Here is a 27827-nt window from a genome sequence, read left to right on the forward strand (position 1 = left end):
TACGGAAAGGGTTCTCCCTTAGCTTGTTACTCACTTGCGTTAGTTCCTCCTCAGCCAGCCTGAGTTTCTCCTCCAGCTCAGTGACGCTATGACTACCCCCTCCATCAGAATGCCTTGCTTCTTGTAGTCTCTCAGCTTCTTGTATAGCTCTGGATATCTCATCGGTTAGCTTGGCTTCTATCGACTGCTTCTCCTGGACTGCTGTCTTGTGCTCTTCTTGGGCTCTCTCTAATCTGTTCAAAAGTAAAATATCCAATATGATCATCATAAATCAAAATTATCGGTTTCAATCTGAAACTTTACTAATTATGGGTGCGTTCGATTAGCTTCCCTGGGCCACCCCGCGGTGTTTACTCAGGTGAGCCCCTGCCAAGAGCTAATCAAACGATCACACTCTCCCTCTCGTGTTGACGTCAGGCACCTCGGGGTCACCTCCAAGTGACCCACTCCACAAGCAGGGCACTGGGGCTGACCTGGGTGAGCCCCTGGAATGACGTCAAATCTATTCAAACGTATCGGGGGCAGACCCGGTCGACCCAGGGAAGCTAAACGAACGCACCCAATAAGGGGACTACAAGAGTGGTAACGAGGTTTAAATTGCCATTGAAAACCAGCAGGATCGGGTCTCGCAATAAAGGCATCGAGCAATGGAGAGCTGTTGATTGTATAAAACATTAAGAGAATCAGCTCCCTCTGAAGTAAACATAGTTTTTTGAGAAAGAGGTATCTTCTAACTCAGTTTTTTAAAATCATCTGAAAGCACAAACGCTTATGCAAAAATTGTATTTTTCTTTCATTGTTCTCTTGCAACTCACTTTGATGAGTTCAAATTTTAACAGATTTGTTATAGTATGCATATTGGGACACACCAAGTGAGACTACTAGTCTTTGATTACCAAATGTGTCCAGTGCCTTTAAGAGACCAAGGGAATTGCTTATAATCCTCTAATTAGCTGCTTAAGAATCTATATAATGAACTGTATACCCAAAGGGAATGCATACTCATGTACATGTAGTACCAGATTGTCTATTCCGTCAATCAGTGGAGTGAATTGACGACGTAACGTGCAATTGTTACTTCTAAATTAAAGGTATTATACAGAACTGGCTGTCAAGCAAGTTGCAGGCACTGTGAATGTTTTGTTTGAGAACAAATTACTCCTGACTCACACAACGGATTAGGCCCCAAGCCTAAATTTTCACAGTTTTGCTATTTCAACAAAACTGTGAAAATTGTGAGTCAGGAGTAATTTGTGAAAACCATTGCACACTTTTAAATTTTGTAAAGACAATGTTGCCCAGGTGATTTTTTTTTTAGGCTTTCAAACACAGTTTTCTTGAAAGTGATTTTATTTCAGAGGGAAATATTTCACAGGAAAAATAGCTCTAGCATGAACTTCATAAGCACTTAAATTTCAGACTAATGTTAAACAATATTTTGTTGTCCATACCAATCGTGTATAAAACCCTTAATTCACTGAAACTGAGATTTGAAAACAGGAAAATTTATACATTTAATGCATCTTACACTGTACTATTCAGAAAAACAGATGCTACACATACACAGCCGATGCAAATGAAACATGTTGAATGCGTTTTTTCTTTTTTCTATTTCAACAAGATGTTGACTTATAAATCCATCAAATATTTGATGTTCTAAAAGCTACTGATCCAATACTGACACAAAGTGAATAATTGACTTTCAAGTACGTGTACCTTACAAACCACTGGATAGAACTATACGAGTACTACCGCTTACTGTGTTGCTTGCAGAGCCAATGTCATGAAGCTGTTAACAGGTTTTAGCAGGAAAAAATGGAAAGTGAAAAAAAGATTGGGGCACCAGTTGCAACAATGTAGACTTGATGGAGTTTTGGCTGGTAATCCGTTTGTTATTGTTAAGCAACATTTGTTTTTGCTTTGCAATTTTGTATAAAGTACATATGTACATGTACAGTAGGGCCTGGTACGTATGGTATTTAAGTGTCACATGATGACATACAGTATCACAAGAAGTGGCAGCCATGAAGTGTCACAAGTGTCCTATAGTTTTCACTATAGGACACTGTCCTACATTATATAATCATCACTATTGACCCCTTGCATGCACGTCACATGCGGCGACTGTACCATGCTCACCATTTTTGGTGGTCAATAGGTTTACTTGTAAACGCTGCGTCGCCTAAAATGTGCACTTCACGGTATATTGCACGTTAACATGGACCACCAAAATGGCGCATCCAAAACTATTCTGATGATGACCTCAGGTGAATAGGGTCAACAGGACACCATCCTATAATTATCACTATAGGACACCTATAAACATTTTTTGGCGCGCCACCCAGTGGCAATAAACACATGGCAATATAGAGTATAATACACAACCCGTGTTTCACCAATCCTGCACCAATCAAATGACGAAAAACTATGTGAGCAAACAGACTCAGGAGATAATTTTGTGCATCTTCAAAGATCAACCGCGAAAATCAAATATAAACTCCTGAAAACCCCACAGTAAATTATCCCACCAGACGAGCCTAAGGCTTATGTAAACCAAATGCTAATATTACTGGCACTGGCAGTGTATGGTAACATAGACATCCCCCACCGCAAACTGACACAACTAATTCAGACGCAATCGATACAGGATTTGGTGAATAGAAGTTTCTATATCCTCTCGCGCTTTCGTTTCAAGCTTTCCATAACGGCCTAATTAGTTTAGGGTCAGGTGTAGTATTACTGATCTGGTTTCGGCCTCCTGCTAGCTTGACAATGCACTGTTGAAAGGAGCCCATTGACTGGATCAAACTTGATATCGTAATAATGGTTTGTAGATTGTAAACTTACACTGTGCCTCTATTACAGGCAGGGCAACCCATTCCAGGATCAAGTTTCAATCAGACATTTTCATTTAATAGGTGGAAATGAACACTGTCATTTTGTTTCCAATGCTCAGAATGAGTGCATGATTGAGTAGCCATTGTTTGTTGACAAATGTAAAAGGGGAAAAATCTCTTTGAAATAAGTCGTTTTTGAAAAAGACATAATTTCTCACTCAAATTTTAAAAAGACTTTAAGCCTGAAGTCTTTTTAGGCATCTGAAAGCACACAAATTTATACAACAACAGTGTTTTTGCAACTTCAATGACCATTTAAGTCAAACATTTTCACAGGTTTGTTAATTTATGCATATGTTGGGACACACCAGGTGAGAATAGTGGTCTTTGGCAAAAACCAAAGGTGTCCAGTGCCTTTAAGATTTTCAAATTTGTTCATAAGAGCATGGAAAGATGGATTAGTTCGCAGGGAAATCTTAGCAGAATCCGTGAAAGTTGCCAGCTCTGCAAGGTAATACCAATTTTTATTTTTAAAGCAGATCTTTGTTATACAATTGGTGTAATTTTATATTTTATTTCTAACAAAATTAATAAATTATGAAGTCAACGTCCACAAAGTGACCCTTAACAGAAAGCCATAAAGCTGATACATCCTATATTTGAAAGCGGAAGGACTGCAACATATGGAGACTTGCATTGTCAACAAATATTTTTGTTTCAATATAAAACTAAACAACGCATCACAATGCTCTGAATGGGAAATCAATAAATATATACAGATGTGATTACAAACTCCCTGTGTCAAGTTCGCAATAAAATGTGCCAATGTGTCCACTACTAGCAATATAGTTTCAATATGGATACTAAATGTACATGTACATGTAGTGTCACAGCCAAGTGAATAAGAGCACTCAGGACTCAAGCTCTTGTATTTCTGATCATCAGCGTGCGGTTTCGAGTCATGGTCGTGACACTTGTGTCCATAAGCAAGACACTTGACCATTATTGTCTTGACTTCGGATGGAACGTAAAGTCATAGGTCCCGCGTGTTGTAAATGTACGAAACAGAACCCAGTGCACTTTTTGCAAAGAGAAGGGGTTGGCCCGGGTGTTCCTGGTTTGGTTTGCAGCATATTGCACCACAGCACCTTGTAAACCATTACATGGTGCTATGTAAAATGAGTACATGTGTAGGTCTCACAATTCAAACGCAGGTCCCACATACATTGTACCTTGCAGGAAAATACTAAATGTCTCCTTAGAAACAACTCTATTAAGCACCTAATTATTATTATTATTGTTAAAATCACTGGATACAGGCCTGTGGTCCAGTGTTAATTTCAAGTCTTGGTCACTTTAGTGTGTAGCACAAGTACACATGTTACCTGTAAGAGCACAGCTGCAACATCAATTGTCTACTCATGTGATTTTATGTTTACTTTTAAAGGCAGTGGACACTATTGGTAATTACTCAAAATAATTATTGCCATAAAACCTTTCTTGGTGACGAGTAATGGGGAGAGGTTGATGGTAAAAAACATTGTGAGAAACGGCTCCCTCTGAAGTGCCACAGTTTTCGAGAAAGAAGTAATTTTCCACGAATTTGATTTCGAGACCTCAGATTAAGAACTTGAGGTCTCGAAATCAACCATCTAAACGCACGCAACTTCGAGTGACAAGGGTTATTTTTCTTTCCTTTTTATATCGCAACTTCGATGACCGATTGAGCTCAAATTTTCACAGGTTTGTTATTTTATGCATATGTTGAGATACATCGCTTGTGAAGGCTAGTCTTTGACAATTACCAATAGTGTCCACTGCCTATAACATATTAGTTTATTCACAGGGCCCAAATGGAAACCAGTTTTTTTTTTACTGATTTGGCTCACCCTTGGTAAATAAAGGAAATAAATAAATAAATAATTATATGATTGGAGGCATTGCATGGTGCGGTACATGTATCAATATATATTTGATTTGCGGTAACACCATTTGTGTATCTACTTGCCAGGTAGAGTTTGTTCTCAGAGAACTGTCTCCTGACGATGACTAGAGCAAGCTAGTCGGAACGTTGAGACCAATTGAAGAACTGACTCCGCGGTAGTGTAGTTAATTACAATCCTATAAGCTAAAGTAGTAGTCCCAGCCAATTTTCTATACCTTTCGGCCGGGTAGTAGTTAAAAAGCAGGACAGTTCTTTTAAGAACTGAGAAGTCTCCCGAACAACCGATAAATCTACTTTGTGGTAGTAGAAGAAAGAAAGACAGTTCTCTAAAGAACAAACTCTACCTGGCAAGTAGATACACACATGGTGGTACCGCATACATGTAACTGTCTACTTGTGATCAATATTTGTACTCATGCCACTATTGAGAGATACGTAATCTTAAAGGCGGTGGACACTATTGGTAATTGTCAAAGACTAGCCTTCGCAGTTGGTGTATCTCAACATAAGCATAAGATAACAAACCTGTGAAAATTTGAGCTCAATCGGTCATCGAACTTGCGAGATAATAACGAAAGAAAAAAAACACCATTGTCACACGAAGTTGTGTGCTTTCAGATGGTTGATTTTGAGACCTCAAGTTCTAAATCTGAGGTCGCGAAATCAAATTCGTTGAAAATTATGTCCTTCTCTAAAACTATGGCACTTCAGAGGGAGCCGTTTCTCACAATGTTTTATACTATCAACCTCTCCCCATTACTTGTCACCAAGTAAGGTTTTATGCCAATAACTATTTTGAGTAATTACCAATAGTGTCCACTGCCTTTAAGTGACACTGACAAATCTTGTAAGTGTATGTCAACACCACATAAGTAATGTAGACCAACCAGACTTAAAAGAGTTTAAAGGCACTTGACTGGACACGGTAATTGTCAAATACAAGTATTCTCACTTGGTGTATCCCAATGCATAAAATAACACATCTAGAAAAATTTGGACTCAGTTGGTCATCGAGGTTGCAAGAGAATAATAAATAAAAAAAACACCCTTGTTGCACAAATTTGTGTGCTTTCATGTGCCTAATATAAAAGGCCTGAAGCCTTTATTATTTGAGTGAGAAGTACCCTCTTTCTCAAAAACTACCCCATACTTCAGAGGGAGCCATTTCTCACAATTTTGTGTACTATCAACAGCTCTCCATTGCTTGTTACAAAGTAAGTTTTTATGCTAACAATTATTTTGAGTAATTACCAACAGTGTGTAGACCCTTTAAGTAAATTGCCGGACATCTCTAGGGTGGATATGGCATCAGAAGTCTAACTGAAGTGGTAAATCATATTATACAATGTCCCATTGTCAATAATAACTGAGACTTGGGCAAGCTGTATAGCTCAAGGGTGAATCAAATGTTGGATACGCTCATCAAAAACAACCTGCGACAAATCTAATTATTTTTCTTGTCAGTCACAAACAAAACATAAGACAACTGTGATAGGTATCAGCTTTCTTGTTTGTTACATCAAAATGTAAGTGAAGATACAATGTAGATACAATTGTGTGCGAAGACATTAACAAATAGTTTAGGAAAGGGATCAGGTTTTTTTTTTTCTTTTCTCTTTGACATTTGAGTTGGATTTCGTTTATTTCAAGGGAAGATTGCACGTCATTTGCTTTGTTTTGAAATAGGAGACAGATATTAAATATTGCATATTACATGTACCATGGCTTTTAAGACATTTATGAATTTGTATATTGAGGGCAGCAATAATTCCTAAAACATGAGGGCAGCAATATTTCCATAGGCCAATTATTAGTGGCAGTGAAATAAAGTGCTCAAAATTAGTTTTTGTCGGGATCCCGACAATATATCACATGACCAATTCTTATGTGTTTTATAAGAAACGTTTTAAATTTTTGTCATGGTTCCTGGCCATTAAAGGTAAAAGTTATTTATTTTTTTTCGTTAGAGCGAGTGATACTCTTTGAAATAAGATTCACTAAAAAAAAATCTATTTTTTGATGTTTGGGGCAAAAAATCTGACATAGCATCTTTAATTTTAAGAGTGATTACTAAAAGTATACCTGCCTTTTAACATGATAGATTGTAGGTCAGGATGCTCTTATTGCTTGCAAAGCAATAACCATAAAACTGCTATCACAATTTATCTCAATTTGCAACCTGATTAGAAAATGTGCGGGGATTGATAAGCTTGCTAGAGTAGTATGTACATGGGGAGGTTGTCATGCGTTACAGTCATATTCAGTGCAGTTTTATTTTAATATTGTATGATGGTCAACTTGCTAGAGTTTTATCAATATCAATATCAATACATTGTAATATTTTAAAGTATGATGGTAAACTTGCTAGAGTTTGATTGACAAAACTTGCTAGAGTTTTATCAATATCACGCACCCCCGTATGTACATGGGGAGGTTGTCATGCGTTACATTCAATTCAGTGCAGTTTTATTCAAATATTGTAAGATGGTCAACTTGCTAGAGTTTTATCAATCTCATTACATGGGGAGGTTGTCATGCGTTACAATCAATTCAGTGCAGTTTTATTGTAATATTGTAAGATTTCAGAACTGACTCCGCGGCAGTACAGTTAATTACGATCCTATAAGCTAAAGTAGTAGTCCACAGTCTAATTTCTATACCATCCGCCCTGGTAATAGTTAAAAAGCAGGACAGTTCTTTTCAGACCTGAGAAGTCTCCCGAACCTCCGATTATCTACTCCACGGCAGTAGAATAAAGCAAGACAGTTCCCTAAGAACAACTCTACCTGGCAAGTAGATACACACATGGTGTTACCGCAAACCAAATATACATTGATACCTCACCATGCAATGCCTCAAATCCTATATTTAGATTCCTGTTTAACAAATTCTCTGGTCCAGTAAAAGTTTTGAGCTATGAGCCCTCCGAGTCTTGTGAATTGTCCCCTAAATTTGAGCCCTGTGTTGGTTTTTGTTGATAAAAACAAAAGTTCTAACTGTCAGCAGCAACCTTAAAGGTAATGACACAATGCGTAATATAATATTAATATTTATAATTTTGAGACCTCACTGTCTTGTCACAGACATTTCTAACAGAATGGGAAAAATGACAAATGTTATGTGCATTGTTTGCATCAGCGACCAACGGAAGTGCCATGTTAGTTGATAACCATAATTAATTTACACACACAAATTCCATTGGAGCTTTAAGATGGCTTATTCATGAACAGTGTACTTGTCATAAATGTCTAGCAGTGCAATTGCCATGGTGGAAAGATTGATTGTTATTGTGATTACAAGATTACGCACTGGTTCAAAGTTCACTAGATACAAAGTATGTCGCAGTCACAAATGCTTGCAGTTTGTGCAGATGCCACTTTATAAATTGTTTCCTGAAGTAAGGTAGCGCTGATAATTGATCGACACATGTACTTGAGAGTGCTTTTGTGAAACAAATCATGACGTCAATATGAAGATTTGCTTTGAAGCAGTGCACTAGACGGTGCAAGTCTTCTGTGCATTATGGGACCTGGGGCTGATTTCACAAAGAGTTAAGATTGATCTTAACTGTATATCAATGTATCATCAATCTAAATTGCCAAGCAAAGTGTGGTTTCAATATACAAATCAAGATGGCAATTCATCTTCAGATGACTCTAGTGCTTTCTAAAATTGAGCAGTGTTTGGTCCCAGCTGACACTGCTTTAACTTGTGAAGAAAACAAAATCATTAACTTTTAAGAAGTCCAAAAGGTCTTGAAAACCCAAAATTTGTTTCAATTTTTACTTTGTGTTGGTTATGAACAGTGTTGTAAAATGTAGCTAAAATGTTGTTAGTGGTGGGTTCTACGTGTATATCCCAGTTAGTCAATAAAGGAATTACAACAACCCTGCCATTTGATTGGTTTAGAGCATGTCACATGATTTGTCTTACATTAATTAAAAAGCCATGTGGGCGCGATGCATTTTACATGCAGTGACCAATGCACTATAGACCGTATTGAATATGACGCCACCGTTCAAATATCTGCCCTACAACATGGCGTCTGTGCGCGTGGGTGTGTGCGCGCATGTGCCATAGAAATCGAACAAGGAATGCTGTTTGCTGTGTGCTTCATTGACGTACACCTTTAGACGGCCATACGGTTTGCCCTACAAGATGGCGACTTTTATAGCAAAAACGGGTTATTCAATACAGTTTATAACACCCCTTACCAATATTCTGCCTTTTCATTGTTGTTTTTTTAGAGCGCGTCACATGATATGTCTTAGTTTTACTAGACGACGGCCCTATGATAGTGCATCGGTTTGCCGTGCGCTAGTCCGAAGACTATCACATGGCGTGCAGTACCCAGACGTCCGTTGCGTGTACAAGGATGATAAATTAATAGTCTGTAACCATTTCAGATTACATGACACTACATGCAGCACAGTAAAAGTTTTGCAAACTGTATTCGCGTCGTCCGTGGATTGTAGCATTCAGGTCTGTAACTTAATAGTACAGTATTTAGAAATGTTTGGGGCGTTATCAAACAAATATTGACTGCTTTTACTCGTGCAATGGTTAGAACTATGACTCCCTCGGTGATCCCCGTAGCATTCTATTTTCTCTCGGCTTCGCCTTGGGAAAATAGAACGCTCCGGGGATCACCTCGGGAGTCATAGTTTTAACCATAGCACTCGAAGCAGTCAATATTTGTATACTATACCCGTAACATCCAATGTACATGTACTATCCCATTGCAACCAATGTACTATACTCATAGCAACAGCAGCTTCTTGAAAGTTCAAAGTTGATTGCTTTTACTCATGCTAAGGTTAAAACTACGCATCCCTCGGTTAATCCCCGGTGCTGGTTTATTCGCCTCAGGAAAATAGATTGCGCTGAGGATAACTTTGAGTCGGAATGTAGTTTCAACCACAGAGCAGTCAATATTTGTACAGTATCTACGGCTCTTTTGTAAAGCTGTTAGGCCCCAATGCATGCAGAACTTGCAGTGAACATATCTGCACAGACTACATCTGTGTAAACATCATCTTGTCAATAAAGACATTGATCATGGAACAGACATCTTGTTTTGATCCCACTAAAGACAGCCTCGCCACCATGAGAGGGAAACACTAAAAACCAATGCTGATTCGCTGACCAAAAGTAACTTGTAAGGTGCTTGCCGGGCGCTTAGTACGCACGTGTAAAAATGCGTGAATTTGCACAGTACATTTCAAACTAATTATGTTTTATGTGGTCACCCTAAACTGCATAGACAGATTGATCCATCTTTTGATAGCGCGTTCTGCGTAGTCTCATATTACAGAAAAGATATCCATAGGACTTGAACTTAAATATCCAATAAATTTGGATATTTTGAAGTCACACTTTCAAGGTGGTTACGAACGAGCAAAAGAACAAAAATTGGCGCGACGAGATTGTACAATACTGGGAATATTGTTGACATTGTTGAAGCAACCAAACCGAGGCTGGAAGGGGCAAGTCTGGTGTATTTTGTGCTATTTAACAATTTGGGTTCAGCATAGCTTTTGTAGACAGGGATCATGACCAAGTTAGTGGAAGTATGATAAAGGCATAGAGTTATATATAAGAACTAGAGGGCGCACTGGTGATGCTTCTTGCACAAATGCGACGGGACAGCAAGGAGACACGCGCACCATTCTGTACGCGCGTTGAATATGAAGTACACGTTGGAGTGTGTGTTTATTGAATGCTATACGCGATGCTGTTGTGTCAACTTACAAAATGGCTGCACAAACACACGCTGTGCGATGCCTCTATTGTCAACTTAGAAAATGGCCGCCTGCGCGCATGTCGGGTCGCGTATATAGGCCAGTGCGCTCTATAGTTCTTACATATAACTCTATGGATCAAGGTAACCTAAAAATATATTAATGCATATTTTGAATAGAAAAAGTCATGGTGAACAAAACATGTACAAGTAGCACGCTTCTCAAATGTATGATACACACATTTATGTACACTTGACACCAACTACATTGTGTATGCATGACAACTTAATTAAGGAAATTCTCTGAGATGTACACTATGCAGATGTATATAGTACATGTTAGTGTACATCATAGGGAAATCAATGGGAGGGGAGGATTATTTTCTAAGGAGAGGCAGAGAAGACACAACAACTTAACAAATCAATAATTCCAAGAACATAGTTGAAACGTTTCTGGATGCCTACATGTATGTTCAGGTACAGGTATGTACATTGTATGTTCAGGTACAGGTATGTACATTGTATGTTCAGGTACAGGTATGTACATTGTATGTTCAGGTACAGGTATGTACATGAGTACTAAGATGTACACACAAACATGGAGAGGATTCTTTTTTAAGACACCAGAGCAAATTATGCTTCACGCTTACCCTTACAGAGTAGTTACATGTAGAATGAGTTTAAGAGACGGTCATACAAAATGATCAGGGACTGGTCTTATCTCGAGTTAGGAAGAGTAACTTGTCCTAACTACTCGTCTTAAAGGGAGTGCAAGTTTGGTAATTGTCAAAGACCAGTCTTCTCACTTGGTGTATCCCATCATAACCATAAAGTAACACGCCTGTACAAATTTGGGCTCAATTGGTCATCAAAGTTGCGAGAAAATGATGAAAGAAAAAGCACCCTTGTTGGACGAATTTGTAGGCTTTCAGATAAAAATAAAAGATTTCTAGCTAGAAGTCTTTTTGGTATTTTAGTGAGAAATTACCTCTTTTTCAAAAACTAAATTATTTCAGAGGGAGTCGTTTCTCACAATGTTTTATACTATCAACAACTCTCCAATGCTCGTTACCAAGTCACTTTTTAATGTTAATAATTCTTTTGAGTAACTACCAAACGTGTACCTTCCCTTTAATTTAGGAATAGCCTTATGTTTTTAAGCAATTTTTTTTCTCTGTCATGTCTGTGCTAAGCAAGTTTATGTGCTTTTATGTTTTATGAAATTGGTGGATAAATAATGTAAGCCATCTGACTACCAGCAAAAATATTAAAGGAAATCCGAAGTTGTTCCAAGCAATAAAAAACATCTGCCATAAAAAGTCTGTCCAAAATAAAATTCTGGATGAACATGTCATCCAACGCGAAGTAGTTTACAGCAGGGTTAAAATGGGGAATGAAATGGCCCAATTTCATAAAGCTGTTAAGCAGGAAATACTGCTTGACAAATTTCTTTGCTAAGCAAAAATTGAGGGGGGCACCAGTCAAAACAATGTAGACTTATTGTAACTTTGGCTGGTAAACTGTTCCTATTAAGCAATACTTATCTGTGCTTAGCAAGTTTTTGTGCTTACAGGCTTCATGAAATTGGGCCTTGGTGAACACAACACGTAACTGAAAGCCACCATTTACAGAAAATCTTACTTTTCTTGGACTTCGCTGAGAGCATCTTCAGCTTTCTGGAGTCCTTCCATGTCTTGTAGCATCTGTTTGATATGTTGCTTTGAGTAGCGGTGCTGGACGTAAGCAAACCAACATCCACCGATGGCTACCACTAGTGAGACTAATAGTGTGGTGTCTTTCAGGTAGCTATGGGTAGCTGCAATGAATTCACACAAGAAAAAAACATTTCAAATATAAGCTTAAAGGCAGTGGACACTATTGGTAATTACTCAAAATAATTATTAGCATAAAAACTTTGATGATTACGAGTAATGGGGAGAGGTTGATAGTATAAAACATTGTGAGAAACAGCTCCATCTGAAGTGACAAAGTTTTCAAGAAAGAAGTAATTTTCCACAAATTTGATTTCAAGACCTCAGATTTAGAATTTGAGGTCTCAAAATCAAGCATCTGAAAGCACACAACCTCGTGTGGCCATGGTGCGACAAGGGTGTTTTTTCTTTCATTAGTATCTCGCAACTTCGAGGACTGATTGAGCTCAAATTTACACAGGTTTGTTCTTTTATGCATATGTTGAGATACACCAACTGTGAAGACTAGTCTTTGACAATTACCAATAGTGTCCAGTGTCTTTAAAACAGATAGTATGTATCGTTGGTTTAGAACTGAACGATTTTTCGAACAGTTTCACACAGTGGTATAAATGAGAACCTGTAGCTGTTTACCTGTTTAAAAAAACTTTTGGAGTGTCACGAAAGCCTGGGGGTTTATACTCCCTAGGGAGCTAAGAAGGACTACAGATATTTTATTTGGCCCATAGACCTGGGCACGAATTTAAAGCGCATTGATGTCGTTATAAACTGCACTTTGTTTTTGTCATTTCTGAATGGGATTCAGAAAGCACATAAGGATTATTTCAGAGTTGATCCAATAATGCGAAACTGCACAATATAGTAAATAAATATCATAAGATAAATAACTGTCATAAATAAATATCATAAGAAAGCTAGCTGTGTAGGACAATAGGCAAGCAAGGGCTCATACCGATCAAATTTACAACCTTTTCAGAAATATTTCACATAAATTGTGCGATCTTGCATTCGTCGACAGATAAATTAACAGGCTAGCTAAAGGTTAGGTACAAAAGCACAATAACTTACGTTTTGGCGGGCCGAATAGAACAACATCCATTGCTTTAAGGGAGATCTTCTGTCTGTGTATGGGGTCTATGATTCCTAGAATGGAGGTCAGGAACTGGGCACTGTTGATAGCCAGCCTGGATGGATTAAATAAAAAGAGTACATTATTAGGCAAACACCGGCTTGTTAACAAAGATATGGTATTGGATGTATGTGCTCATTTTCAGAATCAAACTTTCAAGTTAATGCAATTTCTTTATAATTCTAAGTTATTCTCTTTTTATTGCTATAATCCCTGAACTAAAGTTTTATCAAATAACAAAAATGGTATAAAAAATTCCTGCCCTGCACAAATACATGTATATATAGATTTTTAAATATTAAATGGCTTTATAATATAATCTTATACACAGACAAATAAAGATGCCTCAAATGCACCAGACATTTTAGATCAAAGGCCTCCAACAACAACAGTAGTTTTTTATGGCTTTTCCCTGGCTTTGTAGTTTAATCAGGAATGAAATTTACGATATTGGGCCAGGGCCAAATTAAAGGAACGTTACAGAATTGGTAAGAAACAAAAAACGTGAAGATCACAGATTTACATAAAACTTACACGGTCAAATGAGGATGATAGTAGAAAACATCCCTTGAAATATTTCTGTCTGAAATGTCATAGTTGAAGAGAAATAAATAATCTAATTTCGCATTTGGAGTTTATCGCTCAGTGAGCGTTTTATTCATTTGTTTTTTGCATCGATGCAATGCAAAATTTGTAATCTGTTTTTCACTATTCTCTCGTGACCCAGATGGCTTGTCTATCTCAAACTTCTACAGGTTTGTTAGTTTATGTACATGGTGGATTACATAAAGTGCTTACACTGCTAGCAACTGTTTTGTTAGTAAAAACCAATTCTGTAATGTTCCTTTAACACCGGACTGCAGGCCCGAGGCCAGTGATTTTAGCGTTGGGCCAGTAAATTTATGACTGGACAAGCCCAGTGTTCTTGTGTTTTTCAATTGAACAATAATAGGCTACCTCATTCCGAGCCATTAGGAGCACCGAATTCAAACTCTGGTTTTTATCAATATTATTAATTTTTATGTAAGTAATGATGGATTATTTCATGAGAATAACAGACTATCAACACACTTTGTTACATCCCAACCACCAGTGCTAATAAAGATGCAAGGTTGCTAATCAAATATTCATGAGATGAAATTAGCAGCTTCTTGGTAACTCGAAAGGTGAGATTTGTCTTACAAAGCTAACACATATGCCACCTTGCACCATACCCCTAGATACACTTTTGGTACAGGAAAAAAAAAAGTTCACAGATTTACAAATAATTTACAGGGTTTACAGAAGGTAATGGTGAAAAACTTCTCTTGAAATATTGTTCCATGAAATGCTTTACTTTTTGAGAAAACATTAAAACAATATCAATTCTCGATAGCAAGAATTACAATTTTTTTTAAACACATGTCATGACAAGGCGAAACGCGCGGAAACAAGAGTGTGTTTCCCCGTTATTTTCTCCCGACTCCGATGACCGATTGAGCCTAAATTTTCACAGGTTTGTTATTTTATATATAAGTTGTGATACACAAGTGTGGGGTTTGAACAATACTGTTTACCGAAAGTGTATAATGGCTTTAAGAGCATGCAGCATCACCTGCCAACCCCTCTTATTTTGAATACATTAGGCCTCGTTCCTCCACAGCAACGGAGCTACCAGCTCAAATTTGTGTGAGTGTGGCAGCCTCCAAACATTACCGACATCATTCATGACCCACATCATTCAGACCACCATAAAGGCAATCAAAGACTCAGAGACCTCGATGACGTGGACATGTGTTCATTAAGTGGCTTTCAATCGAAAGAAGATAAAGGGTATCTAAACTAGATGTCAATTGAAAAACAAGAGGCTTGGACGATATCGATTTATTTTATTCACGATATATCGCCGATAATATATCACGATATTCGATATAATCGCGATTAATTTAATTTCACATCAGTCTTCAAACTCCCAGTGAAAGTTGTAGAAGACACAGTCATAGCATTAGAGAGTTCTAATGACCTATACTTCTGGTTTTACCCCAAACCTATGGGGTGCAAGATTTCTCAGCTAGGAAATACATCACGATATTATGATACTTAATTGATATCATATTGCGATATATCGATTAAAACCAAACCGATCCGATATCAAAATCGTTTCCAAATTAGTATTGCAATATTCGATAATATCGTGATATCGCCCAAGAGCTCCTCATTGATATTAACTGATCAGAGAGAAACAAGGTATGGTTGCCAATGGCAGTCCTGTTCATATAAACAAATAAAAAATAAACCTTCAAAAGACACCCTGCAACTCTTTTGCTCAAATCGTAGCGTATTGTGTCAAGTGTAAGATTCAATATCCGGACTGTTTAAGTACTGATGGGTTGATTTGTCAAGTCATCAAGCACAACGTTTATCACTCAACAAACAGGTGTTCAGCCTTTCATTTACAATCATAAGTACTTCTGGTACTTCCCATCAAACAATGTGGTTGCTTTTATCAAATGCAATCACAATCTTCTGATTGATTAGGGAAAGTCAAGTGCTTTAGCACCTGGATATATTCCATTTGTACTCGTGCTCACTGAAATTCTAACTTCCCTCTCCCCCACCCCCTCCCTCCCAATTAAGATTTCAGCCGCTAGACCCCCCCCCCCCCCAAAAAAAAACAAAAAACCCCAAAAAAAAACGCCTCTACACTTTATTTCATGGCTCTGTTAACCGCCAAATTCTGCGCTTTCGATCACAATTATGCACTTTCTGCGCTAGCCTTGTAAGCGCAGAATGCCTAGTAACATGAAATACGCACGCGCACAAGCCAAAATTTCCCACTAACCCATGAAGTCTACTGGGTGAAACCCTTAGCGAATCAAACCATTTAGGATCAATGCATTAGTAGTGGCTTTCTATAGTAAGTAAGACTGCCAAATTGATTCATCATGCACATAAATGTATGTCAGGAAATGTTTGCACTTCGCTTGGTTGTATGCGTTGCAGAAACCCTGTCAGAAACCCTGTCAAAAAGCCAATGTACATGTAGAGGGCTGACATTTCCAACGGTGCCGCCCAATTTTGTTTACATTTAAACTGTTAGATCAATGCTTTTAAGAGTTAATTGAAGCACAGAATATGGTAGTGCCATATCATACACTTGTAGGCTTGTCATCGTTCTAAGAGATTCATCAGTCAATGCTGTTGATAAGGGGTTTGATGGACGACAGCAAGACTTGGTAATCAAAAATGGTAATAACGATTTGTACCCAGGCCTCGAAATAACCCACAGCACCCACAGCAGTTGCCGTGATGCCCAGTGCTTTTGCTGTGGTGCCCTGTGCAAGTTTCGAGTACAAATGTACATTTTCCTCATTCAAGGTGCCCCTTACCACAGAGGGAAATTACTGTGCTCCTTCAAGAGGTGAAGTTTAAGGCATGATAAACTGTACTATATATAAATGCTAGCTTATTAGCTTATTATTATTACTGGTAAATGTGCATGCACATAACATGATGTTGCGCAAGTGGACTTACGAAGTTGCGTAAAGTTTTGTGAAATTGGCTGCTGGCCTTTTAAATAACCCATGGCACCCACAGTAAATGCCATAGTGCCCAGTGCTTCTGCTGCGGTGCCCTTTGCAAAGTTCCACTACAAATTGACATTTTTCTCAAAGAGGCGCCCCTTACCAGAAGGAAAATACTGTGCCCCTTCCAGAGTGAAGTTCAAGGCATGATGTACTGTACCGATAAATGTGCATGCACATAACATGACGGATGTCAGTGAATATTTGCACAGGCCTGGCTGTATATATGCGCATAATGCATTTTAGACACCCTGTCAAAAAGCAAATGCGGACCTGACATTTCCAATGGTGCCCCCCACATTTGTAACAATAAAAACCTTCAGATCGATGCTTTTAAGAGCTAATGGAGGTACAGTATAGGATAGAGGCTTGTCGTACTCTAAAGAGATTCATTAGTCAATGATGTTGTGAAGGGGTTTGATGGATGAGAAGAAGCGATGGAAGCTGAGGCGTATTAGGCACTCTATTAGGCCTAACCTTCATATCAAGTATATTGAACATCAATCTGCCTCAGCTGCTGCAAAGACTATAATGTACAGGGTTTTCCTCATGTATCGACTAATGCACAGGATGCGATTTCCACCCACCATGCCTCACTTCTCAGTACTGAGTATACAGTGCTAACACACATCGGTGTATGGGTAACAACCAAAAATAATTTCGTTACACCGATGCAAATTTAACATAAATCGTTGCTGCTAAAACATAGGATTTGAACTGCCTCTAGCTACCGGGCAATCTCGGTAGTCTAGTTGGTAAGACACGGCTCTAGAATTGCAAGGGTCGTGGGTTTGAATCCCACCCGTGTAATATGCCTGTGATATTTTTTCACAGGACTCGGGGGGGGGGGGGGGGGGGGGAGTACTGAGTATACAGTGCTAACACACGTCGGTGTATGGGTAACAACCAAAATTAATATTCTCTATTCCCGACGCAAACTTAAATGCCTACCTTCATTTCACAAGGTGAAAGAATTCGTCACTGTTTACTTTAAAGGGCAAATTTAGCCATTGCAGCCAAACTTTCATGTTTGGAGAATACTGTTCATGAGGTTATACTATTTATTAAATCTGTTTTGGAAACTGTTTGCCAATAAAACGTTGATATTTTTCCAAATATGTTGTTATTTTAATCAGAGTATGTTTAATTATGAGTAGTAAAAGTTGTGTTTATCTTCGTGACAACATCTGTGACAGGAATCCTACTTATTTATGCTAAGCACAAATTAAAAAGCAATATTTTTTGCTTAAAGAAAGACCAAGGTATCCTGCAAAAGTGACAAGAATCCTACTTATTTATGCTAAGCACAAATTAAAAAGCAATATTTTTTGCTTAAAGCAAGACCAAGGTATCCTGCAAAAGTGACAGGTATCCTACTTGTACTTATGCTTAGCAAAAATTATGATGTAATAATTTCTGCTGGAAGACACTGGACACTATTGGTAATTGTCGAAGACCAGTCTTCTCGCTTGGTGTATCTCAACATATGCGTAAAATAACAAAACCTGTGAAAATTCGAGCTCAATCGGTCGTCGAAATTGCGAAATAATAATGAAAGAAAAAACACCCTTGCCACATGAAGTTGTGTGCTTTCAGATGCTTGATTTCAAGACCTCAAAATTCTAAATCTGAGGTCTTGAAATCAAATTCGTGGAAAGTTGCTTCTTTCTCGAAACTACAATACTTCAGAGGGAGCCGTTTCTCACAATGTTTTATACCACCAACCTCTCCCCCATTACTTGTTACCTAGAAAGGTTTTATGCTAATAACTATTTTGAGTAACTGCCAATAGTGTCCACTGCCTTTAAAGCAAGACCAAGGTATCCTGCAAAAGTGACATGTATCCTACTTATGCTTAGCAGAAAATATAAAGCAATATTTTCTGCTTAAAGCAAGACCAAGGTATCCTGCTACAGTGATCAGGGGTCGATTTCACAAAGAGTTAGGCTAGTCCTAGGAGATATACAAATTGCATGGATAGTCCTAAGTTAGGACGAGTAACTGGTCCTAACTCGAGATAAGACTATTCCTAACTCTTTGTGAAATCCACCCGAGAAGACATAAGACATAAGAAAACTGTAATGATCTCCAAAAAGTTCTAAAAATCACCACAAACATCACACAACAGGCAGAGACAAAAATAGCACAATAAACAAAGCACAACGATTAAAGAACAAAAACAAGTAGGGTACAATATTTTATGCTTAGCAGAAATTATGAAGCAATATTTTCTGCTTAAAGACCAAGGATTTGCTGATCAATCCCAGCTGATATCCAGCTCTCACCTTGGGATTGCTGAGCCCTCGATGGCATTCTTCTTGAAGGTGTCCGCATACTGAGGTAGATCCACAAAGTCTGTCAGCCAGGCCACTGTCTGCTCCACAGTCCAGTTGTAAACTGTCAATACAAAAAGAAGACATCACTAATATTAAGTCTAGACTCTTAAAGGCACTGGACACTATTGGTAATTACTCAAAGAAATCGTTAGCATTAAACAACTTACTTGGTAACAAGCAATAGAAAGCTGTTAATAGTATAAAACATTGTGAGAAACGGCTCCCTCTGAAGTAACAGAGTTTTTCGAGAAAGAGGTAATTTCTCACTCAAATATTAAAAGACTTCAGGCATGAAGCCTTTTACTATGCATCTGAAAGCACACACAGTTGTGCAACAAAAGTGTTTTTCTTTCATTATTCTCTTGAAACTTTGATAACCAATTGAGTCTACATTTTCACAGGTTTGTTATTTAATGCATAACGTTGAGATACACCAAGTGAGAATTCTGGTCTTTGACAATTACCAAACATGTCAGGCAGCCGATTTCACGAAACGCTAGGATTAATCCTATCTCGATTTAGGACGGGTAACTAGTCCAAACTTAGGATTAATCTTAAGGTTTGCATGTTCTAGTGCAAGGCTGGGACTTGTCCTAAGTCCAAAGATTATTTCAAAGTTAGAGTTTGTTGAAATCGACGGCAGTGCCTTTAACATGGTAACCCACTACACAACCATTTCAACACAACCACTCTAATTTTTAAAGCAAGCATCAGAAAAACAACCTCATTGTATATTTCGTGGTTGAAGTCACGGCACACATCCTCACTAAATTGCGCTGTTGCCATGAAAACAATACTGACGTTTCAATCAGTAAAAAGAGCATTCATGCATAGTATTGGATTGATATTCAAAGAACTCATTGATGCAGCGGGAAGTTCATACATGTACTGCCTTCGGGGCCTCTCTCTCTTTTATCAAGGAAATGTTTTGATTAACGTCATGTGTGTCTACCCTTGTCCACTTTTGTTTTTATCAATGATCAGGGCTTTTTCATTTCATTTCAAAAACATTTATTTCCACATGGATAAGCACTTGAGAAAACAAATTAATATTTACAAGACTACTAAGTGTTGCATTACACAAGAAGCCGTAGCTTATAAACGGAATGCCTTAAACACAACAAAAAATATATTTAAATTATAAACAATACTGAAAAAGGAAGACAAAATACTAAAGACAAAACACAACAAAACAAAACAATGAAATAAAAAAACAGACAAACAAAAGGAGTGGACATAAACTTATTAGACATCAGACGGACATACAAAACATTTACTACGAAATAGTTAATAAAAATGGTAATGCAAGTAAAATAAAGCACAATTAAAACTGCAGTAATGAATTCTAAGACCCAATTATTTAGCACCTTATAAAGGGTTTACAAGGTGCTACGGCGCATACAGCAGCCACGGCCAGGAACACTGGGGCGAACCCCTTCTCTTTTTGATAAAAGTGCACTGGATTCTTTTACACGCGTTACACAACAAATGGGGCCAACGGCCGAAGGACGAAGCAATGGTTAAGTGTCTTGCTTAAAGACACAAGTGTCACGGCTGGCGATTCAAACCCACACTCTGATGATCAGAAACACCAGAGTTTGAATTCGGTGATCTTAACCGCTCGGCCACGACACTTCCAAATAATATGTTTCATTGGCATGATCCGGGACTTACAAAGTCTCCCAAAAACGACTGCACAGTGTCGATTTACAGACGTCATCAGAACACTTTGTCACTGTCTAGCAGGCCTGTATGTATTGTTTTTGAAAGGACAAGGGCACCAAGGCATTTTTTATTTGGCAAAGGGCACCCTATGAGGAAATAGTAAATTTCTACTGGAGCATTTCAAGGGCACCAAGGCAATGGCATGGGGCAACAGAGGCAATCGCCTCCGTTGCCTCCATTAAGTACCAGGCCTGGTCTGGCAAAGGTGCTTCCCTGGATGTTATGGCACTCTGTAAGAACGTTAACAGGATGCAGTGCAGTGGTTACATTCCTTCAGACAGGCCTACTGTGTAATACGCCTCTCGTTAGGCCTTTTTCAAAACCAGGCTCCGTCCTCTCGTCTGAAACCCCGGGCCCGTATACGCAAAGCACCTTGTAAAGAAACAATGCTCGTGCAAAATTTAGAATGTAATGTTTGCACTTGAAAGAATGCAGAGCGTGACGCGTTGTGATCACAATACGCAGAGTGCAATAAATAACTGGAAGTACATATAGGGTATGGCTTACTATCACACTCGGGTTCAAGCATCTGATTGGAGGATTAGCGCCTACTGGAAGATGATGTATGATGTATTGCATACAATGAATACATCTGGTACATGTCGTCGTATACCATGTATATACACATTGTATAATATGTACAATGTACAGTGTACATCATACTTAATGATTCGTACAGGATGTTAGCAATTTATACACATGATCACTACAATTACTTTTTATACCTCGGTAACAGATTGCAAATTATTATTGTATTGGTCGAGAACCAATCACGTGATACAATACAAAGACGCATTACATGGGTCGAGGCAGGGTAATATGAAAAGTGATGTATACCGGGATATGTCAGGTTGATCATTCCCACCGTTGGTCGTTTCCAACAGCCTGTGCGATGTTATAAAAAGGCCCGGGTATGAGCAGAGCAAGGGTATGAGGTTGTAATTGTGCTGGCACTTAGTACCATGGTACTGTATAACAAAACGTTATTGCACAACAATTGTATTAAATGTTCAAGTGTTAACGAGTCCAAGTTCAAAAGCATGGTTTTTGTTTTGCATAGAGACATCAATACACACAAACAGCACCAACATCCTTATTGTCTGGCACTAATTAACTGCTAGCAATGCAGTACCATCATGACCAAGGACAGAGGAAATCTATTTCATGTGAATAGAGACAGCGTTCATGATTGTGTACCCCAGTAGACGTCATGTACACTACTCACTGTACAGCACATTAGGCGAAATTAAATAAATACAAATGTTGCTCATCCCACCCGCTCTGATTTAGAAAACAGCAAACAAAATTTTTTTTATTTTAAGTTCAGAAAATCATCTCCACATAAAATGTATATAAAAAGTCCATGCTGTTTATTGCATTTATGGCTCTCCATAGTTTTTCAAACTTGGTTGGCAAAAGCCCGGGCTGTGAAAAAAGTAACAAATTGGAACATAAAAAATATCAAGAATCTCCCTCACCAATTATTGTTAAAAGTCCAGACGAGCAACATGTTATTTATTTTACTTGGCCTTAATTGTATATCACAGCTATGTAGCCATGACAGCATCTTGTTCCTCATATTTCTGTGTGCCATTCAGATACCAGTGAGTTGAGTGCACTTCAAGCTTCAATGGACACTTGCCTTTGAGTTGGCCGCCTTGGGCAACAAAAAGTATTTTAAATGAATTTAATGGTTGATATAGGGTTAACAATATGTCTGAAAATTGTGTGGTTTTCCTTTGGCAGGGTTTTTGCTTGTGTTCTTGTGACTGTGCTGTGATCATGAGCGGGTTCAGAGCTGGATCAATCACTGGTGTAAACGAAGCACAGGATCTTGATCTGTGGTCAGGATAAAAATGATGGATCTCAATCCAACTTTCTTAAGCTGTGTTCCCATTTGACTTTTTTTTTCCGCTGCAACGTGGAAAGCTACCGTGTCTGGCTTTAGTGTAATTCTACCGAGCGTTGCCACGTTGACTTTATTCCAGGATGCTTGCAAAGTTTTAATGCGTGGTCGCAATAGCTTTACAGCACAGAGCTGTTCCCATTGAACTTTCTATTGCTCCTGATTAGTTACAATGTACCATGGCGGCACTGTAGTCTTCCACGACCTCCTTCAACCTGTTATTTTTTTACATCAGTTTGCGGTAAGTTGACAGGGATGTCAGTCTACCATGTATCCCCATTAGATTGAATTTTGTCTTTCTACAGAAAAGTTGCAGTACACCGACTGTTACATAGACAGTCAAATGGGAACACCGCTAGAGTAAATGCAGTGTCATTTATCAATCCAACAGTACACCATACCCAAATCATAACAAACAAAACACTCACAGTATCCAGGGGGGAGGGGAGGGGGGGTTCTACAAACCTTCAGAGTATTTCCATGACATCCACAGGTCATCAACGCTGATGAATTTATCTTCACCATGGAGAGTGTGCTGGCGCTCAAAGTCCGTTTTGTACTGGAGCTCGTCTCGCAGGAACTACAGAAAAATAGAGTTGAAGAAAATGTAAAAATAGTAACAAAAATAAACCGCGGTGGCAGGATATGGAAACTGTTCCCATAATTCCAGGAGGTGAATAGATTTGATACAAAACAACATACATACATGTCGCAGTAAAAATATAAAATGAGGCTGATCACTGTTACTCTCCAATGGGAGACTTTTGAACAGTCCTTTTTCACAGTTCTCGCCAGTAGTGCACTTGCTCAGACCTACGCGTACAACACTGTGCGCAACACTCAGAACAGCAATAAAAGAACCATTACATGTATTTCTGCTGCCACCAGCTTCTCAAAAGTCTCACATTGCACACAATTTTCATTCACACTAAAAACAGGTAAATAGTCTACAAGACTGAAATCAAACAACAACAAATGCCCTGGTCTTAGCTTCGATCCACCGAACTTGTTGCCCTTAACCCTTCTGATTCTCATGAAAGTGTAACCTCGGCTCCGTACAAAAACATTTTAGGCAGGAAGACAGGTACATACAATACATGACAGTATGTAAAACAATCAAGGAAGGGCTCCCTCCATGGTAAATCTATCAGCAAAAACAGATTTTAAACTGATTTTGTGGGGACACACTTTCACATTATGAATGTGTATAGGTCCATACCCTGAAAATTTCATGCAGGCTTTATGCCTGATGGTCTCAGCATTGGTGTTCCTACACCATGTATTGCAAATGCTCTTTAACATTGTTGACTTTGGAAAAGTGGCCTTGCCATTTCAGTGAATGAAATATGCAGAACTGACAACTGGTGTTTAATTCACCCCACTTGCCCTTTGCCATCATGAGGGCTTACAAGTACTCGAGTTTACCTATGCAAGTTAGAGAATTCAGAGGCGGAAACTGACAATGTACAAGTGAGTTTGTACATTGTACTTTGCACCAAGTGCCGAATGAGCCTAATTTCTTGAAGCGCTGTTAAGAACAAGTACTGTACATTGTAAGCACCATTGATGTGTGTGAAAATTCATGAGAAATAAAATGTTTTGAAACAGCAGTATTGTCCTATGAAATTGAAATTGAAATGAAGTTGAAATTGCTTCAATTGTTTGGCAATTTCGATCCAAGTGGAGAACTTGATGAATAAAATCTCTGCGTCATAATGCATCCTTACTCATAATTTTTATGTTTGACCTTTATTAATTTTATGAAATATTTCCATAAATTCTGAATTGGTTTTGTCCCTTCGGCTGCTGTAATTTAAATATTGTTTCCTTCTTTCAAGTGTTTAAATCGTTTGAAGGCAGATACTTTATTTTATCTCCAAACTTGACTACTACTGAAATGCCACGATCTCTGCAACTACCATTACAAAACGGACACAATTTGTCTTAACTCTTCTTTTTTTTTTCATTTTCAAAAGATTTGCCTTGGGAAAACAGTTGGAAACAGAGCCTGGTAAATTTTCTGGTCTTTGCCAAAATACATGCTAGATACTATTGTTATAATTGGCGGCATATTACGCCACAGCACATAGTAAACCATTACATGGTGCTAAAAAGAGAAGATCTCATAATTCAAAAACCTAGTCCCACATATCTTGCAGGAAAATAATGTTCGTTTCTGCGCTTTGAGACGCCATTCGGGTGTATAAAGTGCTATATAAATATGGACTATTATTATGATAGAATTCTACAATTTCCTCAGACAGTCAGATATCAAGAAGTTCCCTTTTCCCAGAACAGTCGACACACCTTTCCTTTAAAGATCTGTTTTAGTTTCCTTCCTCCATACATTACAGCCTTATAACAGTCACAACACAGTCACAGGTTCCCAATATGCTTAGGAATTCAGGGACTACAAAATCAGGCATGATTGGCCTTCATCCAACATGTTCCATCAGGAACTGTTGCCAAGGATTGACAGAACCAATCTGGTGACTTTCATTTTGTCTTAAAGACAGTGGACACTATTGGTTGTTGTCAAAGACTCGTCACAGTTGGTGTATCTCAACATATGCATAAAATAACAAAGCTGTGAAAATTTGAGCTCAATCGGTCGTCAAAGTTGCGAGATAATAATGAAAGAAAAAACACCCTTGTCATGCAAAGTTGTGTGCTTTCAGATGCTCGATTTCGAGACCCCAAATTCTAAATCTGAGGTCTCGAAATCAACCTTGGGGGAAATTTCATTCAGAGGGAGCCCTTTCTCACATTGTTTTATACTATCAACCTCTCCCCATTAGTCGTTACCAAGTGAGGTTTTATGCTATAATTATTTTGAGGAATTACCAATTGTGTCTACTGCCTTTAACCAAGAGGTTCAAACCTGCACTGTGGGTGTGCACAAAAAATTATCAGTATTCACAGACTATGCAGTAGACATCCTGTGAAAATAAATACTGCAGTGTACAGTTTTGGCAATAATATGCAATGACTGATTGATAAAACCAAGGCCAAGCATCCAACTGGCAAAGATTTTCAGCGAAAATGTACACTTCGGGTATTACCCTAAGATTGAATTTGAAGACTACTCTGCTAGTTTGATCATGGTTTGATGTCAGGATGTAGACAATCATCCTGATTTACATGGACATGTTCCAAACTTCAACCGAATGAGACCAATACAAAGGTCTAGACCAATAACAAGGCAACAAAGACCATTGCCTCCACGTCCTCTAGGCATCAGCAGAGGCCTAATAATTCCCCCCAATCATCTGCCTCCCTGATGCTGGTCATTATTTCATCTGCAATTTCCTCCCTTCCTTCCATAACTTCCAACATACTCAACTAAATGCATTATCATCTAGAAAGAATCAACCTTGATTACATTGATGCATGTGTCACATGTTTCCCTGAACTTCAGCGCTACTGCATAGTTTCCATGGCAACCCTCCAGGTCTATCCCCCACATATTTATTGGTGTCCATCAAAGCAGTGTAGAGCATGTTCTTAAGTGCTTGACATTTTTTTAATCGTGGCTGTCATCGGCAACAATGGGAGATATCAAAACCTAGCACTTGGTGATCATTATCGAGCCCTCATAATTCTTCTTGAAAGTTTTCGTTGGCAAATGTGTTTCCATGGATACCAGAGAGGTACACAGTCAGACAGGCAATTAAGTGAACAAAACAACTCATCATTTTCCTCGAAAAAGGTCTCACAAGTGTCATTTTAAATCTATGGAGATAATGTCTGCAAGACAAAGGTTTGACTTTTACACTGAACAATTATTTTCCCCATAATAATTAAAAATAATAATAATAACGAAGCCTTACAGCGCAAGTTTCTATTAACAAGGTACTCAAGACACTATGAGTACTCATTCAGCAGCCACACTGGGGCGAACCCTTTCTTTTTTCAATAAGTGCACTATGCTCTTTTACGTGTTACACAACACATGGGACCAATGCCTTTACATGTATCCCATCCGAAAGACGAAGCAATTGTTTCAAGTGTCTTGCTTAAGGACACAAGTGTCACGCCTGGGGATTCGAAGTTCACGACAATACATTTCATCCTGATTTTCACAATTGCTATAACAATCAAACATAGCTGCAATTATTGCTTGCGCGAATATCTTCCGCGACCTCTTTCGGCCTGTTGGTGTTAATTTTACATCACGGATGCAGTTAAGTTGACAGGAGGGTCAGTTTACCCTGCGTCCCCATTGGATTTAAAGTTGTTATTCTACAGAAAAGTTGCAGCACTTACAATAATTATATAGGTATTTATAAAGCGCCTTTAACAAAGATTAAAGCGATTCACAATAACAAGAACACTACGAAGAAACAAGAAAAACAAAACAAAAAAAGGATTAAAGGCGAGGCTGGCTGAAAAAGTAGGGTTTCAGGTTTTTCTTGAAGATGGCAAAAAAGTCCAATCTGAACACGGCTGTAGACAAGTGCTTAGTGTGTAATGTACGAACATCCTTATTGGAACATCTACAGACTCGATAGTCTTTATAGACAGCTGCAAACAACCAATTAGGATCTTATCATAGGATACCTAATAGTACATTTAGAAGGCATACAAAGTGAACTGAGCACACACTTGCCAAGCTCTATCAACATTAATCTAACTATCATCTGTCAGGCCTAATGGTCAATTGTTTAATTTAATGGGCACAATCAGGACAGTAACCATGGTTACTGCATGTACATAATGCTGGAGTCTGTTCAATAGTGTCTACAGGTATCTATGAAAACTGCTAGCCTCAAAATTAGTTTTTTGTTTTCATTGCTCAGTTTAAGCATTGTATCCACTTGGCCATTTTCAAACTTTAATGTGAACTGAATTGGTCTAACCCCTACACCATCCTGGACACCTGTGGATTTTGCAGAAAATGACACCCAGTCAGTCACAAGACATAAAATCTAATT

At 38.4% G+C, this 27827-nt stretch overlaps 1 protein-coding gene across 1 annotated transcript in view; it reads right to left on the bottom strand.

Annotated features, from left to right (window-relative positions):
* Positions 1 to 27827, bottom strand: part of LOC117293471 (stromal interaction molecule 1-like) — a 60176-nt gene that overhangs the window by 19169 nt on the left and 13180 nt on the right. The window contains exons 4-8 of the mRNA XM_033775819.1: positions 23359 to 23473; positions 19212 to 19323; positions 13303 to 13418; positions 12164 to 12338; positions 35 to 233 (exon numbers count right to left, since the gene is read on the bottom strand). Of these exons, the coding sequence (XP_033631710.1) occupies positions 35 to 233; positions 12164 to 12338; positions 13303 to 13418; positions 19212 to 19323; positions 23359 to 23473 (717 nt within the window). The remainder of the gene's footprint in view (positions 1 to 34; positions 234 to 12163; positions 12339 to 13302; positions 13419 to 19211; positions 19324 to 23358; positions 23474 to 27827) is intronic.

This window comes from Asterias rubens, chromosome 8 (genome assembly GCF_902459465.1).
Source record: "Asterias rubens chromosome 8, eAstRub1.3, whole genome shotgun sequence".
NCBI classification, from domain to species: Eukaryota; Metazoa; Echinodermata; class Asteroidea; order Forcipulatida; family Asteriidae; genus Asterias; species Asterias rubens.